The 21,296-nt window shown below is 40.8% G+C and overlaps 1 protein-coding gene across 1 annotated transcript; it reads left to right on the top strand.

The window, feature by feature from the left end:
- Positions 1–675: 675 nt before the first annotated feature.
- LOC140194126 (gap junction Cx32.7 protein-like) lies at positions 676–20,838 on the top strand. The gene is made up of 2 exons (XM_072251587.1): positions 676–757; positions 18,152–20,838. Exon 2 carries the CDS (start codon positions 18,167–18,169, stop codon positions 19,067–19,069), a length of 903 nt encoding a protein of 300 aa, XP_072107688.1. The 5' UTR covers positions 676–757; positions 18,152–18,166; the 3' UTR covers positions 19,070–20,838.
- The last annotated feature ends 458 nt before the right edge of the window (positions 20,839–21,296 follow it).

Raw genomic sequence — 21,296 nt, 5'->3', positions numbered from 1 at the left:
TATAATAAGAAATATAAAATAATAAGTAGTACAGAATGAGAGCAAAAATAGTGAGTTAGTGTTCATGTTCAGTTCAGAAATCTGATGGTGGAGAGGAAGAAGCTGTTTGCAAAATATTGAGTGTGTGCCTTCAGGCTCCCTGATTGTAGTAATGAGAAGAGGGCATGTCCTGGGTGGGGTGGGGGAGCAGAAGGTCTTTTATGATGGATGCCGCCTCTTTGAGGCATTGATCTTTGAAGATGTCCTCAATGCTGGGGAAGCCAGTGCCCATGACATATATGTACTCATAACAGAAGTTACTTTGAACTTTGAGAGTTTATAACCCTTTTGTTATCAGAGTACATATATGTCACCACATACAGTCCCAAGATTCACTTTCATGTGGCATACTCAGCAACTATAGTAACTATAACACCAGTTTATATTTCACAACTGATAGTTTCCGCTTATTAGATTAAACCAAACCCATCAGATGTTTCACTCTTCAGTTGTTAAATAGAATTATTATTACATGCTTATTGGAGCAGATGTCCAGTTAATATGCACTAGCAGTATAGATAAGCAAGAATGTAACCTTGATTTCTCTAGAGAAGCAAACAAACTTTGCGCTTAGAACATTTTTGAACAGTAAACATTTGAGTTTCTTATGCAATACCCTGTTCTTTTCACATTATACGTGAGCAGCTGCATCCTCTCAAAAACTTTCTTCGCCATTCTAAGCCGATTGTCTTTTTCAGTCTGGTGCTACTTAAAACAGGTAAGTGATTCAGTTGGCATTTGTTGATCATAACAGAACAGGTTTCTTTCCTGGATACTATTGTCATCCGGTTTGTGGAAAAGAGCAAATTGGAATTCCAGATTCTACACAGGAAAATGATGCAAAGTTCTAAATGTAAGAAAAATGGATATGCCTTTAATAAACCGTTGTGACAATTTAAATTTGTAGTGCATTTATTTTGTTTTAGTTCTTGCTAACTTGCTTTTCTTTCCTGTAAATATTGAGTCGTTGGGGGCAAGATGCAATTGTTAGTGACAACAGGCAATTTAATGGGGGGGGTGCTACAACTGACCCTCAAGTAGATACATTATGAAATTTGAATAAACATGTAATAATAACCTTATTTATAACTATGAAGTGAAACATCTGATGATTTTGGTTTTATTTAATGAGTGGAAAATATCAGTTGTGAAATGTAAAATGGAACCACACAAGATATTTTCAATTACAGAGTGATAGTAGCCTTCCTTTATGTTTATGTTATACCTCCATAATACTTCAAATGTGTCATGCTGACCTCATACGTTTAAATACAAGCTAACTTTAAAACCTGTCTGGAAAAACAGGAAGATACTGAGTCAGTTAAACTGTGAAGGACAGAGACCAAGAAAAATAAAAGGATATTGATCATTCTGTTTCTGCTACTCCCACAACCAATGGTCTCCCTTTATCTTGTTATTTCATGCTCTCATTATTTATTGCTATTTATTTATTTTTGCACAGTTTGTTGTTCATTGATCCTGTTTACAATAGCTGTTCAATAGTTTTGTAAGGTATGCACACTGGAAAAAGAACCCCAGGGCTGTATGTGGTGATATGCATATACTCCGATGATATATTTTACTTTTAACTTTGACTTTTGAACTTTGAGACCATTGCTTAATGAGGGAGGATGTCAGCACTGTCTTCTCAGACAGCGCACAGAAAATGCTGAGGGAACTCAGCAGCTCAGGCAGCATCTATAGAAATGAATAAACAGTCGACGTTTTGGGCAAGATCCTTCCGTAAGACTGAAAAGGAAAGGGGAAGACTCCAAAATCAAAATCAAGAAGAAGGAGACTAGCTGGAAAGTGATCGGTGAAGCCAGGTGGGTGGGAAAGGTAAAGAGCTGGAGAAGAAGGAATTTGATAGGAGACGAGAGATGACCGTAGGAGAAAGGGAAAGAAGAGGGACCCAGGGTGAAGTGATAGGCTGGAGAGAAGTAAAAGGTCTTCTAAGATACATGTATCATTCTCTGACCCTAAGAGTAAAGCAATGCTTTCACACTTACATGCAGTCCTCTGCTCACCTGAATCCAAATGTTAGATGAGTCTTAAGGTTGGCTGAGCTGATAAAACTGTGAGTGCAATCACACAACTGACAGGGCAATGAATTTATTTTCAGTTTCTTGGCAGAAATGTCAACTTTTCATTAACATTCTCAAAACATAAACAACTTTAAAAATGATCTCTGGTGGTAACATGTCAGCTTTGTTCTTCAGCAACTGGAGCTCTTGTATAAAGATGCCAAGCTGATGCCATTGTAGTGATGAATCACACTGCATACTTTGTTAAGTTATTGTTAGGTTAACGTTAACGCAGGCCATATACCATGACATCTTTATAACTGTGGGATGAAAAAATACCAGCACATTATACTCGTCTAGTTAGGCTGTTTGTTTATGTATTTTTCTATTGAGGCAAGACCAATTAAAAACTGTAAACATGAGATGTTTGGTATTAAAGAATGAAGTATCATAATGGGGAAGTAGAGTACAGTCATGAATAAGGCATGGTGTAATTGAATAGAGACACAAAGACCAGCATATCAAAAGCCTTCACCACCCTGTCTTCCTGCAACTTTCAGAGAACAATGGTAGCAGAGGCTTCAGGACTTGACCTGCATCCAGACTATATCCCTCCATACGCACCCCCCCCCCCACATCGATGTATCCATCCAAATTTCTCTTAGAAGTTAAAATCAGACCCACATCTACCACTTGTGCTGGCAGCTCATTCCTTACTCTTATTGCACTCTGAGTGAAGAAGATTCCCCTCGTGTCCTCTTAAACATATCACTTTTCACTTTTAACCCATGACCTCTAGTGGTAGTCTCACACAAGCTCAGTGGAAAAAGCCTGCTTGCATTTATCCTATCTATACCCCTCTTAATTTTGTATACCTCTTTCAAATCTCCTCTCAATCTTCTACGTTCTAAGGAATAAAATCCTAACCCAATCTTTCCCTATAACTCAGCTCCTCAACATCCTGACAACATCCTTGTAAATTTCCTCAACCTGTGACACCTCTTTCAAGGAATTATGATCCCTCTGTTCTACCACAGTTCTCAGTTCCCTACCTCTCACGGTGTAAGATCTACCCTGGTTGGTCTCCCAAAGTGCAACATCTCACATGTGTCTGCATTAAATTCTACCTTCCATTTTTTGGCTCAGCTGGTCGAGATTTCACTGCAACAATTGATGGTCTTCCTTTCTGTCCACTACACCCCCCATCTACATACTTGCTGATCCATTTTACCGCATTATCGTACAGATTGCTGATATAGATGACAAACAACAGACCCAGCGCTGATCCCTGTGGCAACCCACTAGTCACAGGCCTCCAGTCATAGAGGCAACCACCTAGTACCACTCTCTAGCTTGTCCCATGAAGCCAATGTCAAATCCATTATTGCCTTATCTTGAATACCAAGCGACTAAACCTTCTTGACCAACCTTCCTGTGGGACCTTGTCAAATGCCTTGCTAAAATCCAGGTAGGCAACAACGACTGCCTTGCCTTCATCAACTTTTCTGGTAACTTCCTTGAAAAAATCTGTAAGATTTGTGAGACACAACTTACCACGCACAAAGCCATGTTGATGATTCCTAATCTATCTAAATACTTATATATTCAGAACCTTAGGAATACCTTCCAATAACTTTTGCACTACTGATGTCAAGCTCGCAGGCCTATAATTATCTAGTTTATCCTTCGATCCTTTCAAACAGCAGAACAACATTAGCTATCTCCTAATCCTCTGGCACCTCACCTGTGGCAAAGTATGTTTTTTTACTTTGTCTGCTAGGAGCCCTGCGATTTCTACACTTACCTAAAACATGATTTAAAATTGTACTATGTGCTGTTTCTTTTTCAAGCTCTTTTTGTGCCACTAGGCAACAATGGTTGTGCAATTGAGCCATACGTCACAGGCATGTTACAGTTCAGATGAAAGGTCTCGACCTGAAATATCAACTGTCCATTTCCCTCCATTGATACCTCCTAACGTGCTGGAGTTGCTCCAGCACTTTGTGTGTTGTAACACTCGGCATTATTTGTGCCTCAAACACAACACAAACACTGCCTTTTTGAAATTTTGTAGTCCATCACAAACATGTAAACAAACGTGCCTTATGACCTTTAAAGAGTGGCACATTATAACTGTGATCATGTAGGGCAGGGGTTCTGAATCTGAGGTCCATGGATCCCTTGGTTAATGGTAAGACTCCATAACATTAAAAAATGTTCGGAACCACTGGTTTAGCATGAAGCAAAATGAAGATTTTCAATCTGAAAGTTAGGCTGGGTATCCCACTTCTCCAATGATCACTTGGAGATTGTGATGGTGAGAAGACACTTAGAAAAATGCATCAGAATCAGGGTCAGAAATCTGCTCATCCTTCATTTGAGTAAATCCCACCAAAGTCTTCTGTACAAACAGAACTTTACAAAAATACAGGTAAGTTTAATTTCTAATAGCTTGGCAAAAGTAAACTTGCTTCTGCCTGTGTGACCTACTTTCCTCTTTGTTGATCTTAGCAATACATAGAAAGACAAACTTTGCACAAGCACTTCAGACATGAAGGCTATCAACATATCAACAAGTGAATGAAGTGTGGCAGCAGCAGGTTACTCAGCTGCTCAGCTGAATTGGTCAATTAATAAGATCGTGGGTGTTCTGATTTTAACTGCATTCCTATCTACCCATAATAACTTTCACTCTTGCTTATCAAGTACACTCTTAGCTCTGCCTTTTGAATATTCAGAGACTTTGCATCCACTGCCATTTTGTTTTGTTGACTTTGTGATTTGATGTTTTACATTTTCACTCATTTTTTGCCATTTGTGCCATTAGTTTTTTTAGTGCATTGGGGGTTTGATAGTTTTCTTTTTCTCGTAGCTCCCTGTGAGAAGAAAAAAATCTCAGGGTTGTATTCTGCATATATACTTTGCTAATAAATGCACTTTGAACCTTTGAATTTTTGAATCTTGAATTTAAAGAAGAGTGTTCTAAAGTTTCATGATCTTCTGAGGGAAAACAAAAATCACCTCATCCCAATCTTACATGGGTGATTCCTTCTTTTTTGAAACAGTGACTCTAGTTCCAGGTTTTTCTGCATGAGAAACATCTTTTCACTTCCCATTTGTCAAAATCACCCAGGATGTTCTATATTTCACTCAAGTCCCTTGTCATTCTCCTAATTCGCAGTGGATCCAAGACTAGCCTGTTTACCCATTACTTGGAAGGTGACCTGCTATTTCAGGTATTAGTCTACTAAGGCTTCTTTGAATTGCTTCTATTGAATTAGCACCAGTTCTTAAAAAAGAAGAGTAATACTATATACTGTAAACAGTATTCCAGATTTGCTCTCGCTGATATCTGACATGGTAGGTAGGTTAGCAGTTAGCACAATGCTTTACACCTGTATTTAAGGAGTTTGTACATTAACCCTGTGGCTGCATGCGTTTCCCCTGGGTGCTCCAGTGTCCTCCCACATTCCAAAGACATATTGTTAGGGTTAGTGAGTTGTGGGCAAGTTATGTTGGTGCTGGCAGCATAGCAACTCAGCAAAATGCTCACTGATTGCCGCAAACAATGCATGTTTTGATGTTCATGTGACAAGTAAAGCCAATCTTTAAATCATTAAATCTCTTTTTATTATAACAAACATAACACTTCTTCTTCTGTGTTCAATTATCTTCACATAAATATTAAAATTCATTTACCTTTCCTATGTACCCATTTCTGCCGACTAGCCATTTAAGAACATTTGCTAGGACCTCCATGTCTTGCAGCATCTCAGAGCACTTGCAATGTCTAATATCAATATGACTGCAGCTCCATGAATATGTGTTTAGGCATGCAATATACATAATCCAAAAATTAACGTGTGATTACATAAGTTTCTTCTTCTGTCATTCATGAATCATTTGCAAACTGTGTACCTTCACCTGACCTCTCATGGGATGGACTGCATATGTAAATAAACAATAGCTGCCTGGTCAAATGGACAACAGACTGAAATTTCGCTAGTGTGCAAATGGAGAGTAACAGTAATTATGTAGCAGAAAAGAAAATATATCCATGTTGCAAAAAATACTTGGATTGGGTAAAATATGTAGTGACATTTTATGACCTTTAGAAGTTTTGATTAATGAATAAGTATATTTCAATTATACTGCCTTGAGATTCATCTCCTTACAGGCAGCCACAAAACAAAGAAACCCCAACGAACCCATAAAAAAGACCATCAAACATCTAATGTGCAGAGGGAAAAAAAACAAATCATGCAAACAATTTCGGTAACAAGTAAGCAAATAGCATTCGGAACAAAAGTGAGTCCACAGACTCAGGGCCCGGATCACCTGGAGCAGCCACAGATACAGGGCCCGGATCATCCGGAGCACGCCACAGATTCAGGGCCCGGATCATCTGGAGCAGCCACAGACTCAGGCCCGGATCATCTGGAGCATGCCACAGGGCCCGGATCATCTGGAGCACGCCACAGATACAGGGCCCGGATCATCCGGAGCACGCCACAGACACAGGGCCCGGATCATCCGGAGCACGCCACAGATTCAGGGCCCGGATCACCTGGAGCAGCTACAGACTCAGGGCCCCGGATCATCCGGAGCACGCCACAGATACAGGGCCCGGATCATCCGGAGCAGCCACAGACTCAGAGCCCGGATCATCTGGAGCAGCCACAGACAGAGCCTGGATCATCTGGAGCAGCCACAGACTCAGAGCCCGGATCATCTGGAGCAGCCACAGACTCAGGGCCCGGATCATCTGGAGCAGCCACAGACTCAGGGCCCGGATCATCTGGAACAGCCATGGACTCAGGGCCCGGATCATCCGGAGCAGCCACAGCCTCAGGGCTCCGGATCATCCGGAGTACGCCACAGACTCAGGGCCCGGATAATCTGGAACAGCCACAGACTCAGGGCCCGGATCATCCGGAGCACGCCACAGACTCAGGGCTCCGGATCATCCGGAGCACGCCACAGACTCAGGGCCCGGATCATCTGGAACAGCCACGGACTCAGGGCCCGGATCATCCGGAGCAAGCCACAGACTGAGCCTCAGTTGGGTACAGAACCAAATAAATGTTGCAGAGCAGCAAGCAGAACCAGCCTGACCTTTCACGCTTGCCCTGTCACCCTGTCTTTTCAATCCATCTGGCCAGGTGTTTAAATTGTCCAAACATTGGGTCGTTCCTCGTACTAGGACCCAGACTCTGTCACAGCGATACGGTCTGGGCCTGGACCTTGCCACCATGTTTTGGCCCATACCCGACCTTTTCAAATCAGCCTGGCTGCCAGATCGATCAAACCTCACTCTCAGTTTAGGCGGACGGGCCTCGAATCTGCCTCTCCTCTGCTCCGCTCGCCCCAACTTTGCCCCAAATATGCCTCGACTCAACTCCGCCTTCACTTGCATATCCATTGTTTGTGGTTATCATTTACCATAAATTTTACAAGAAAAAGTGTTAATATCAAAGTATTTAGTTGCATTCTTTGTATTATAGTTATGTTAGCCATGAATAAATAACATCCAGCAAAATACATGAACTAACACAAATTTACATCTCGATCACGTATAACTTTGGCAATTTGTCTTAAACATTAGAAAGTTGAAAGTCCATTTAATAAACATACTATGCCTGATACCTGTGAATTAATATATCTTTCCAAACAACTATATAAGTGCTATGTTCTATGACAAGCTTCACTCCTCGCACCGTTTTATGCTGCAGCAACACTGTAATAAAGCACATTGCTAATAGTTTTCATTACTTCAAGATATCATAGGACCACAAGACTATAAGATATACAAGCAAAGTAGGCCATTCGAGTCTGCTCTGCCATCCCGTCATGGTTGATTTATTATTCCTCTTAACCCCATACTCCTGCCTTCTCATCGTAACCCTTGAGGCACTTATTAATCAACAAAATATTAAACTCCACCTTAAACTTGGCCCCTCCAGCTGTCTGTGGCAATGAATTCCACAGGTTTATCACAAAATTCCTCCTCAACTCTTTTCTAAAGGGATGGCCTTGTATTCTGAGGCTGTTCCCTCTGGACCTAGATACCCCAACTATAGGAAACATCCTGTTCATAAAACCATAAGACAAAGGAGCTGAATTAGGCCATTCGGCCCATCGAGTCTGCTCCGTCTTTTCATCACGGCTGATACCCACTCAACCCCATACATACAGTCCACTCATGAACAATTATGGGATTTTAATTTCCAATGACTGTTTTTTTAATTACAAAAACATGCCTGAGTTGAGTTAATCTGGGAACCTTTACTTGAAGTGTTTACCCTGTTTGCTGTTTGTTCATTCATTCATTCGTTATGTGCCATGTCATATGATGTAGGCAATCATGGTCTTTCCATGACCATGATAGTTCTTGGCAAATTTTTCTACTGAAGTGGTTTGCCATTGCCTTCTTCTTGGAAATGTCTTTACAAGATGGGTGACACCAGTCATTATCAATACTCTTCAGAGATTTTATGCCTGGTGTCAGTGATCATATAACCAGGACTTGCGATATCCACCAGCTGCTCATACGACCATCCACCACCTGCTCCCATGGCTCCACATGACCCTGATCAGGAGCTAAGCAGGTGCTACAAGGGCGACGTGCAGGCTGGGAGAAGGAAGGAGCTCCTAGCCACCCGGGGTAGAAATAAATATTTGTAGTAGTTCCGAAACAGATGACTTCAGGGCTGAAAAAAATGTAGACAGGACATATGGAGGTAATTCCATGTGTAATCACACTTCTGGTGTTAATAGAGCAACAGGTTTATGTCACAGGTAGCAACAGAATTAAGTCAGTGATATCCAGAATTAGAATGAGCACATCAGCCTGAGATTTTTGGAATGAGTGAATTGCTTAACAGATTAGTTCATCATGTCTGCAGGGTCAGATCTGGCACCACTGCCTCATATTGTCTGAGAATAATCCGGACTAAGTGATCCATAAAGTATACCACAAAAGCACAGTACCAGATTTCACTGCTGATTGCCAAAAGCACTGGACAAACATCATTTAGCAGCAAATGAGCCTGGAGAACACACTTTGAAAACACTACTTAAGCAGCTGTAACATGGGATACAAAATAGCATTTAAGGGAGCTGGAATGCAATCTCTCTTTGAAACAGCCGGAACGAACAGCTATCAAAAGAAAAGCATTGATGTGCCAAGTCGTCTCCTCCAAGAGGACCACAAACTTGTTGTGGTTTGGAGGCTTACGTGCTTCAATGATCCAGAGAGCTAGGCTGGCTGGAGTCAGGGCTTTATTATGCTTTGGCTCACAGTAGGGTCGCTCGTGCCAAACAGGTCAAAGGGATGAGGCCAGACGAAGAGTGGTCCATCGGTCCTCCGGATTTAGGGGTTCAGATCAGGGCTAACAACCCTGATTGGTAAATCAAAATTGTTACAGAAACAGCAATGAAGATTCCTTCTACATCTGAGTGTGACGGTATTCCTGAGTCTCCACCCAGGACTTGCTTGACTGACAACAGTGAAAATTGAGAAGAAGCTACTGACGTGATGGAGGGAGTCCTGAACACCACCAGAGATGGAGGACCATCATTGTTGCCCTAAATGACAGCAGTGTAATGTAAAGTAAGCAAGTAAGTCAGGTCTTCTGCCACCTTCTCAGAGTGTACCATAACCCCAATTCATTTGTTTGGGTTAGAGTGCAGAGATGGACGTATTTCAAGAAATAGACCACCTCTGTGAACAGAAAAATCTCAATGTTGCTGCAACAGATAAGCAGCTACAGTACCAGAAGAACTGACCAGTGCCTTGAAGTTGGGATTAGTTGATTAATAAAAAAACAGGAATGTAGTTTTCAAAGAGTGTGTCCGTTGGGAACCAGACAGGAGGACATGGAAGTAAGTGTATTGACATTTCTACCACAGGGAACATTGGATGTAGTGGCTGCAACTTGCCTGTGACAGTATTTCAAACTACTGGAGTGTGAAATTAGAAATTTGATGAAAATTAAAATGTTAAAATAATATACTGTATAGTGTACAGTAGCATTTCGTTGAAAGTTATCATTGGCCTGTACTTACATTCTGAATAGAAGGGATGGGTGGGATCCTGACATGCCTAACATTCCTGAAGCTGGTCCGGGATATCCAGGATCCTTCACAAGCCTAGGCTTTTGGCGTCCATAAGACCATATGATATTGGAGCAGAATTAGGCCATTCAACCCATCGAGTCTGCGCCACCATTTGATCATGACTGATCCATTTCCCTCTCAAACCTATTCTCCTGCCTTCTTCCTGTAAGCTTTCAATCCCAAATTAATTTTTGTGAACCTCTTTTCAACGCTTTCCAATGTCAGCACACCTTTTATAAGATAATGGGCCCCAAAACAGCTCACAATATTCCAAGTGAGGACTCACCAGTGCCTTACAAAGCCACAACATTACATCCTTGCTTTTATATTCTAGTCCTCTCAAAATAAATGCTAACATTGCATTTGTCTTCCTCACTACCAATTCAACCTGAAAGTAAACCTTCAGAGAATCTTGCACAAGGATTCCGAAGTCACTTTGCACCTCAGAATTTTGAATTTCTCCCTGTTTAGAAAATATTCTATACTTTTATTCTTTCAACCAAAGTGCATGCCCATACATTTCCCAACACAGTATGTCCAATGATAGAGTGACTGGACCAGGCCTGGGACCAGAGACCAGAAACCAGGAATGAGGGATTATGGAACAGACTAGTAGTCAGGCTTGGATGCTGAAATGAAAGAACTCGGAGACCAAGGAACTAGAGATCCCAGGAGCATAGACAATGGGCTTGGATAAATTATCTTAGCTTGAATCCTAATCTAACTCCATATCCAGCCCTTGAGTGGGAGTGCCATTCAACTGGGCAGAGGCTTGTCATTTTGTAATATTGGGGTATTTTCCTTACATTAAGATGAAAACCAATAGGAACAAGATTATAGAGAATTTACCAATTTCTATTTGGATGGCAGATAGGTTTGATCTTATCACTTACCACTTACCTTCTCAGCTCTATTCTCTCATTCACCCCTTCTCCTCCTAATAGGAATTGTCTTCTTTGTAACTCCCTATTTATTCACTTTCAGTCTCTTGGTTTTGTATATCTTTCCCTATTCCAGCACGTAAGTACAACCATGAAGAAAGTTCAGCAGCACTTCTACTTCATTAGGAGTTTGCGAAGATTCAGCATGAAATCTTAAACTTTAACAAACTTCTATAGATGTGTGGTGGAGAGTGTTTTGACTGGCTATATCACAGCCTGGTATGGAAACACTAATTGTGTTCATCCATCGTCGACGTCAATGAAGACCTCGACACCATCATGAGGCTAGCGCGTGATTTGGATTTAAGTGAGGGAGAGTTGTGCAGTGTCTGCCTCACTCTCTCTTCCCAATTTCCATCTGGATCCAGTGGCAAGACGGAGTCGAGATGGCTGGAGATGGAACTAGGCGCAGTGGATGACCAGGATGTCTTCTGTGTCTTATCCTGCTCTACATGTTCCACGACGCTTGCAGAGACCGCCTTCTTGACAGTTGGACCTTCCATTGGTCTTGTCCGCTCAATCCGCTGGAGCCTGTCTTCACATGCCGGGATAGACAACTCCCTATTTCACCGAGGGTTTGAGACCCATCAGCTACCCTCACCTGGTTTAGCCGGCTTGTCGAAGCCGTTGCCCGGGGTGTGGCCGCTGTTGCATGCGAACAGCTATGGGGAGCCATAGGTGAGAGCTAAGTGCCAGGTGGGAACCAAAGGTGGACTAACCAACTTGAAAAGGACGCGACATGTTCCCCCACCAGAGCTGCTACCCCTCCCTGACACCTCATACTATTGCCAATGCCCTGGAATGGAAGATCCTGCAAAAAGTAATGGATATGGCCCAGTCCATCATAAAGCCTTCCCCACCACTCAGCACATCTACATGGAGCATTGTTGCAAGAAAGCAGCATGCATCATCAGGGACCCCCGCCATGCAGGACATGCTCTCTTCCTGCTGCTGCCATCAGGAATAAGGTACAGGATCCACAGGATTCACACCAGCAGGTTCAGGAATAGTTATTACCTCTCAACCATCAGTCTCCTGAACCAGGAGGGAATAACTGCACTTGCCTCATCACTGAAATGATCCCATAGCCGATGGATTCATAGTCTAGTACTCTTCCATAAGACCATAAGATGTTCATGTTCAGAAGACCATCATCTTATGTTCTCGATGTTCATTGCTTATTTGTTTATTACTATTATTTATTTTTGCATTTGCATAGGTTGTTGTCTTTTGCACACTGGTTGAACACCCAGTTGGTCCGGTCTTTCATTGATTTCAATTATGTTTATTATTCTATTGTGCATTTATTGAGTATGCCCACAAGAAAATTAATCTCAGTGTTGTATAGGTGACAAATACAGAATGTACTTTGAACTTTGAACTTTATCCCTTCTGTTTCTCACTATTTCTCTCGGCCCTCCTTCCCCCCCAGTAATGCCTCAGCAGCATTTGTCAGCCCTGGAACTCTCTGCATTCCATTTCTGGTTTTCAGTTCATCCTCCATTTGTAAGTGCTCCATCACTGCTAGCTTTGGTTCTCTTTTCTGATTACGTCCCTTTCAACCTTTTTTCCAGTTTCTATAGTGCTCCATTTTATAACATAGGATTAGAATGCATGTATGGACTGTTCGCACTATTGTGACATAGGCATGCATAGCATTACATTTGTGAAGACATACTGTAATTCTTCAGGAGCTTGAATTCTGTACTTAAGACCATAAGACCTTAAGCTAGAGAAGCAGAAAGAGGCCATTCAGCCCATCGAGTCTGTTCTGCCATTGTGTCATGGGCTGATGCAATTCTTCCACTCATCCCCACTCCCCTGCCTTCTCCCCATACCCTCTGATGCCCTGGCTAATCAAGAATCCATCTGTCTCTTCCTTAAGTACACCCAATGACTTGGCCTCCACAGCCACTCATGGTAACAAATTCCACAGATTTATCACCCTCTGACTGAAGTAATTTCTCTGCATTTCTGTTCTAAATGGATGTCCTTCAATCCTGAAGTCGTGCCCTCTTGTCCTGGACTCCCTTACCATGGGAAATAACTTTGCCATATCTAATCTGTTCAGGCCTTTTAACATTTGGAATGTTTCCATGAGATCCCCCCTCATTCTCCTGAACTTCAGGGAATACAGCCCAAGAGCTGCCAGTCGTTCCTCATACAGTAACCCTTTAATTCCTGGAAAATCATTCTCGTGAATCTTCTCTGAACCCTCTCCAATGTCAGCATACCCTTTCTAAAATACTCACAATACTCCAAGTCTGGTCTCATGAGTGCCTTACAGAGCCTCAACATCACATCCCTGCTCTTCTATTCTACACCTCTAGAAATGAATGCCAACATTGCATTCACCTTCTTCATCACCAACTCAATCTGGAGGTTAACCTTTAGGATATCCTGCACAAGGACTCCCAAGTCCTTTTGTATCACTGCATTTTGAATTCTCTCCCAATCTAAATAATAGTCTGCCCATTTATTTCTTCCGCCAAAGTGCGTGACCATGCAATTTCCAACATTGTATTTCATTTGTCACTTCTTTGCTCATTCCCCTAAACTATCTAAGTCTCTCTGCAGGCTCTCTGTTTCCTCAACACTACCCACTCCCCCACCTATCTTTGTATCATTGGCAAATTCAGCCACAAATCCATTAATCCCACGGTCCAAATGGGAATTCAACTGCATTGTAAACAGCAGCATTACTGATTAAAAACTAAATCATAGAACATAGTGCATTGAACATAGAACTTAGAACAGTACAGCATAGTACAGACCCTTCGGCCCATAATGTCAAACTGATTTTTAACCTTCTCCGAGATCAATCTAACCCTTCCCAAATGGGAATGGCTGCTTCCTTGTCTATGGAAAGAAGGGATGCAGGAGGTGGAGATATGCTCAGTGCAGTCGCTGCATTAGCTACTGAATCCAGTTTTGAAGTTCGGACTGTGGCTGATTTTGGGTCTCATTTGAAAGCAGCCTTGGTGTGAAGGGACACTACCACTGCTGGTAAAAGGATGAGATGATTGCTGGCTCCTCTGCTTTTCTAATTATGTGTCTTGTATGTCTTGAGCAAAGGCAGACCAACATATCATTGAACGTTCCCTGATATGATATAATGATAATCAATAGATGAATCAGGTTTTTGAGATTATTGCACCAATTGATTGATTAGACCTTGTTCCTCCTGGTTGCACCTGACAACGAGGTTGATGAGTTGGAGGTGGAAAGACAGAGATTTTGAAAAAGCAATTAAAGACTTTCAGAGCAATTAGAGAAACATATATGTATATACATACATAAAGAAATATTTAGACCACTATTGTGTTCAGCTCTGGTCCCCTCATTATAGAAAGGATATGGAAGCTTTAGAAAGGGTGCAGAGGTGATTTCATGGATCTGGGAGCATGTCTTTTGAGGAAAGATCAAGTGAGCTGGAGTTTTTCTCTTTGGAGTGAAGGAGGGTGAGAGGTGACTTGATTGAGGTGTACAAGATGATAAGAGGCATAAATCAAATGGACAGCCAGATACTTTTTCCCAGGTTGAGAATGGCTAATATATGTGAATGTATTTTTAAAGTTATTGGAGGAAAATATAAGGGGGATGTTGGAGGCAGGATTTTTTTTAACACAGCGGTGAGTATAGGTGGAGTTAGAGGCAGATACATCAGGAACATTTAAGAGACTGTTAGGTAGGCACATGGATGATAGATAAATAGAGGGCTATGTGGGAGGGAAGGGTTAGATTGATCTTGGAGAAGGTTAAAAATCAGTATGACATTATGGGCTGAAGGGCCTGTACTATGCTGTATGTTCAATGCACTATGTCCTATGATTTTGTTTTTAATCAGTAGTGCTGCTGTTTACAATGCAGCTGAATCTATGGATATTGTTGCTTCACTTTTCACTTCTTTACAATTCTTTTATTTTCCCCCAAAGGATTAAATATCTCTTAAAGTTTCCATTATTGTGTTATGGCTCTCACTGTCACAATCTGACTAGTTTAACCCTGGAAGGATATTGTCTGCTTTATCATTTGTATAGTATATTATCACATTTGTTTGTCTACTGTTCCACTCCATCTACTGCACTTGACACATTTCCGAACCATTTTACAGTTGGACCATTACTCAAGCTTGAAAAAAAATCCAATTTCAATGAAGCAGTTACAAAGACATCAGCTTCTGTCGTACTTAATTTTAATAGACGTTTAAAAAAAACACTAGTGAACGTTGACATTAATTCTCCTGTGGCCCTTTGTCTTTCATTTACCTGTTTGATGTTCAGATTGAATTTGTTTTTCGTCATTTTCTGAAAACAGACAAAATAAAATTAAAAGCTGCCTTTTAACTTCCGGTAGAAATGAGGCAATTTCTGATAAATTTACCTCAGACTTTTTATTCTCTGAGGGTAAGTGACAGGTAGTTTGGCCTTTGTGGAATGTTTAAGCCAAGTTTGATACGAACATATTGGTCAGAAGTGAGCTGAATATTTTAAAATGGATCAATTTTTTTGGTATAGGGTGTCCTCAAATTGACGAAGACTTTATTGTAGAGCCATAAAATTAATATTAAGTAACAGGAAATTTACTCCCACTTTGATGACATGAAGTCACAAGCCTACAATGGAGGCAGAATTCCAGACCACAAAGCATGAAGTATGCCACACAACTAATCATTGACAAGATTTCCTCCCCACATCACAACTGAGTTTCCAAATGGCAACCAATTAGCTGATTGATAGGTATATAAAGGCCAAGCAATCGGAAGACACCACAATCAGCAGCACACTGATGATGTCCCTTCGTATGGTAATGAAACATCTGCAAGTAAATTGTCAAGATTGGAACCATCCACCACCTGAGCTATACTTCTTCCAAAATATTTCCAACTGTATATAATGTATTCACAATTGTCTGTAGTAATCCATGGTCCAGAAAGAATAAGTTCTGTTCTGTCAGCAGCTTTAAATCCCTGGACGTTAACATACTGGATGACCAGTCCAGGGCTAGCAGATCTATTTCATATTAAGGAAACAGTGCTAATACCTTTACTTCCTGAAGCACCTTCAATTACTCCAAAAGACTGAGGTTTGGTAAAAACCTGAAAGGCTTTTATTCGCTGTACAATATGACCTCCACAGTAAGTGTTTGCCCCCGGACTGAGGGGGAGGGGCAAGGCGAACACCTTTATACAGGACTCTGTGGGAGGAGCCACAGGGGCAGTCAGCAGAGGGGTGTGTCCTGACAGGTAACCAAGTTACAACATATATACATGGTTTACCACACTTCCTTAGGAGGTTAAGGAGGTTCGGCTTGTCACCAAGTGCTCTAACAAAACTCTAGTGAAGTGTTGTTGAAAGTATCCTGACAGGTTGCACCATGTACAGCAATTCGAACGTGCATGAACATGAGAAGTTGCAGAGAGTAGTGACTTCCTTCCTAATACATCACAGGCACACCTCTCCCCAACATTAGGAGTATCTATAGCAGACACTGTCTCACAAAGACACCAGCTATCATCAAAGATCCCCACCACCTGAGCTGTGCCATCTTCTCATGGGCACCTTCAGGCAGGAACTACAAAAAACTGAAGTCCCACAGTACCAGGTTCAAGAACAGTTTTTTCCCTCACCATTCTGTTCTTGAACTAATGAGAAAAAACCCCAATCTCTAAAGTTTAGCAACACCATGATCCCTTTGACCTTTTTGTACTATAACGGATTTTTTATTCTAATTGTGTACTTTCTTGTAAATATTGTGTATGTTATTTTTATGTTTGCTTGTGAATTCTGCTTAAGTGATGCTATGTTCCAGCAAATGCTGCTGCAACTAAGTGTTTCATTGCACTTGTGCATAGGACAATAACATTGACTTTGACTTTGAATGACTGCAAATTTTTGGGAGGGAAAAAAAAATAACTGAGGCTACCTCCCTCCTGTATAACCTTCCAATCTGCAGGTTGGATCAACCTCTTCTATCTACAGACCTATAAAAGCAAGCCAAAGAATGTATCTTTTATCCCAAGCAGAGAGCAAATGTCATTTCTTTTACAATATACACCCAGACTGTCATAAAGTGACCACAATTCTTGGAATATGCTTCCGACTCAATGAACTACATGCAGATCCTAAAATCAATGCTGGGTTTAACATACCTGAAGAAGCCCACCACAATGTAGCTCAAACAGTGGAGTTGTTCAATTATTTATGAAAAATGGGGATATTACAAGGTAGGCCGGTGAATACGTTCCATAGAGGACTATTCATATGCATTTGTAGGTGGGGTAAAACAGCTCAATTGCCAGCAATTTTATTATTCTATTATGGAATGTGGTCATCACCATGACAACCAGCATTTTATTGAGATACAGCATGGAATAGGCTCTCCGGCCCTTTGAGCCGCATGGCCCAGCAATCTCCCCATTTTATTCTAGCCTAATCACTGGACAATGTATAATGACCAATTATACAGAGGTAGGTCTTTGGACTGTGGGAGGAAAGTGGTCATGGGGAGAACGTACAAACTTTTATAAACAGCAGCAGGAATTATTACCTGCCCCTACTTAATTTCCACGCTGAAGGTGATTCTGAGCTGCCTTCTTAAGCTGCTGCTACCTTTATAATGAGATTCTCTCACAGGGTTGTGTAGAGTGTTCAAGGACTTGAAGAAGTGAAAAGGGAACAGTAGCACTTTCTCCTTAAATTTTTGTCTTTTATGTTTAATTCAGTACAATTGTTTTTGACATACATTAAATGTTATATATTAATTGTAAAATAATATAATAAGATTTCAAGCTTTAAGTTGAAAATGTTCCTGGAGCCGAATTTTAACAGTCTATTCTCATTTATCATCCTGTATCGTTTTTTTTTCTAAATCGTTCATCGCTTTTCTGTTGATGATATGACAGATGAATCAGACAAATCTTGTAGAAATTCACCCCAAGTGTTATAAGAAAAAATACAGTATTACCATTCAATTAATAATTCAGATGATGTGTTCTGCATTCAATTGTGCCTATGTTTAATTTGGCAGGTATATTTCTGAACAATGGGAGACTGGACATTCCTTGGAAGACTGCTGGACAAAGTTCAGACGCATTCTACAGTGGTCGGGAAAATCTGGCTCACTGTGTTATTTATCTTCAGGATCCTATTGCTTGGGGCTGCTGCTGAGAGAGTTTGGGGAGATGAACAGTCCGACTTCATATGCAACACCAAACAGCCTGGTTGTGAAAATGTCTGCTATGACAAAGCTTTTCCCATTTCCCACATTCGCTTTTGGGTTCTTCAGATCATATTCGTTTCAACGCCGACCTTGTTATATCTTGGACACGTGTTACATGTTATCCACTTAGAGAGAAAAACATGCAAATTAGCTGACGAATCTGCAGGCATCTTCAGAAAAGTTAAGACATCAAAGTACATTATAAATCAAGGAAAAGTAAAAATACAAGGAATCCTACTGTTCACCTACATATTACATGTTTTGTGTAAAATATTGTTTGAAATCGGTTTCATTGTAGGTCAGTGGTATCTCTATGGATTCTCCTTGGGTCCCAGATACACGTGCAATAGAGATCCTTGTCCTCATGTGGTAGACTGTTTCATTTCACGTCCAACAGAGAAGACCATTTTCATCCTTTTCATGCTGGCTGTGGCTTGTCTGTCCCTGCTTCTAAATATAATTGAAATAGTTTACCTTGTTTTCAAGCAAATAACCATTTCAACACAAAAGAGGCATCTAAAACACCTCCATCCCCGGTTTGTTGCTGAATCTCTTGATAAAACAACGTTCTCTGCAGACGTAGCTGTATCCGATTCTAAAGTGAAGCTTTATGGTTCTGAAGCAAGCAGTAGCCAGGATCCCAAGTCTCAGAATACCATTAATTATGGGATTGAAAAGTGTGGTAACGAAAATAAAGAGAGTATAGGAAAACAAAGTGAGCAATAAATTATCTGCCTTTAATCCAGGGAGTAGGTAGCTGAATTAGCACCAATTACTCATTTGGAAAGGTAACAATAGGTGCAATCTTGTAATAGGCATCTCAGCAATGTAAAATGACTTAGATTAGATCAAAATCAGAATCAGAATCAGGTTTAATATCACTGGCAGACATTGTAAAATTTGTTAACTTTGAGACAGCGGGACAATGCAATATATGACAGCTATAGAAAAAACTGAATTACCATACATATATATATATGTATATTAACTAGTTAAATTAAAATAATTAGTGTGAAAACAGATTGGATTAGATTAGCTTCTTTGACCATGTACACTGAAACATCAAAACATACAGTGAACTGCGTTGTTTGCATCATTGTTTTGCAATGTGCTGGGGATAGCCCACAAGTGGAGGCAACAAAGCATGCCCACACTTTACCATCCCTAAGCGATATGTCGTTTTGGAATGTGGGAGGAAGCCTGAGCCCCTGGAGGAGAGCCATGCTGTCACAGGGAGAATGCATAGACTTCTAACAAAGAGCGGCAGGAACTGAACCTTGGTTATCTGATAGCTGGTGCTGGGAAGCATTACACTAACCACAAAGCTACTGTCCTGCCTTCATTATAATTATATCAAGTAGTTTAGTCTGCCACAACAAATATGCCAGAGTGCTCTATCAATGTCTTCAGGAGATGACTGATCCAGAATGCACAGTAGCTCAATTTCTACTAAGGTCCCTGATGTTATCATATCCATGCTAGTAATTTGAGCTGTAGATTTGTGCTAAAATCATTCCAGCTCACTTGTGTTCAAATGGTGATGAGCATGAGAACAATCTTAAAACTGCTGTTTGACCAAGCTAAAAGTGTACAATTACCATTATGTAAAGGGATATAATTGATGACTTATAGAGGTGTCTACCTTGAGGTTTACCATCTGAGTGTATTAGAACCACTTGGCCAGATCATTTCGTTGCTCTCCTACCTACCTTGCATGGCCACCCAGCTCCCATTGATTTGAAGCCTTGGTTCCCTGAGCATACAGTGAGTGGATTGGACCGCCTCTCCACTCGTTGTGGTGACAAGGCAATAGACCAGGGGTTCCCAGACTGAGGTCCATGGACCCCTTGTTTAATGGTAGGGGTCCATGGTATAAATAATGTTGAGAACCCCTCATCTAGACAACCAGTACCCCTGCTTGACACAGCTAACTTGTGCTGCTGAAGGTCTGTTTTACTGTTTTTTCATCATCTCTGATTTTAAATTGATTTTTATAATATAAAAGCTAAAAACTATTAAAAATAAATGTAAACATTATATATATTTAAAATGTATTAACTATTGTTAATTAATTAAAATCATAGACATAAAAATAATCTTGTCTAACCTTGCCATTTTAATGAAGGTCAGTAAACCCATTGAACTGAATGGGTCCCAGCTTGAAAGCCCATACATGTGGCAGATTCAAAATGCATCTAACCCTCATCTCACAGTGTTAAAGAGTGCCACTGGGCTCAATGGTGAGCAAAGGCAGAGCAAGAACAAGACCAATATGGCCACAAATCCTGAAGAGAAATAATGCTGGATCTAAAATGTCTTAGAATTACTCTCGTTATAGATGAAACTATTATTGTCATGTTACTAGTCAAAATTATACTTTACAAATATGAAAATGTCTAATTTTATGTTAATATTACTTAATAGACAACTGTTAGTTGATTTTAAATAACACTTCAGTGTTAGAAATGAAAATGAATAAATTAATGTTAACATTTTCATAGAGTGCCTTTATCTATGCTTCCTGTAAGATACAGGTGGTTATATTCGAAAACAATTCACATTTCTGCAAGTCTTGTTCATGAAAGAGTCCATCTAAGAACATTTAGATAGATTTGTTATTATACTAGCTATTAGCTTGCCATAAATTCTTTGCAAATATGATTTAATTCAGTTCAATTCAATTCAATTCAATTCAAGTTCAATTGTCATTCAACCATAAGACCATATACAAAGGAGCAGAAGTCAGCCATTCGGCCCATCGAGTCTGCTCTGCCATTTTATTATGAGCTGATCCATTCTCCCATTTAATCCCACTCCCCCGCCTTCTCACCATAGCCTTTGATGCCCTGACTACTCAGATACCTATCAATCTCTGCCTTAAATACACCCAATGACTTGGCCTCCACTGCCGTCCGTGGCAACAAATTCCATAGATTCATCACCCTCTGGCTAA

Source organism: Mobula birostris, chromosome 2 (genome assembly GCF_030028105.1).
Source record: "Mobula birostris isolate sMobBir1 chromosome 2, sMobBir1.hap1, whole genome shotgun sequence".
NCBI lineage: Eukaryota > Metazoa > Chordata > Chondrichthyes > Myliobatiformes > Myliobatidae > Mobula > Mobula birostris.
Note: the sequence above shows the minus strand (reverse complement) of the source record. Positions and strands in the feature narration are given on the sequence as shown.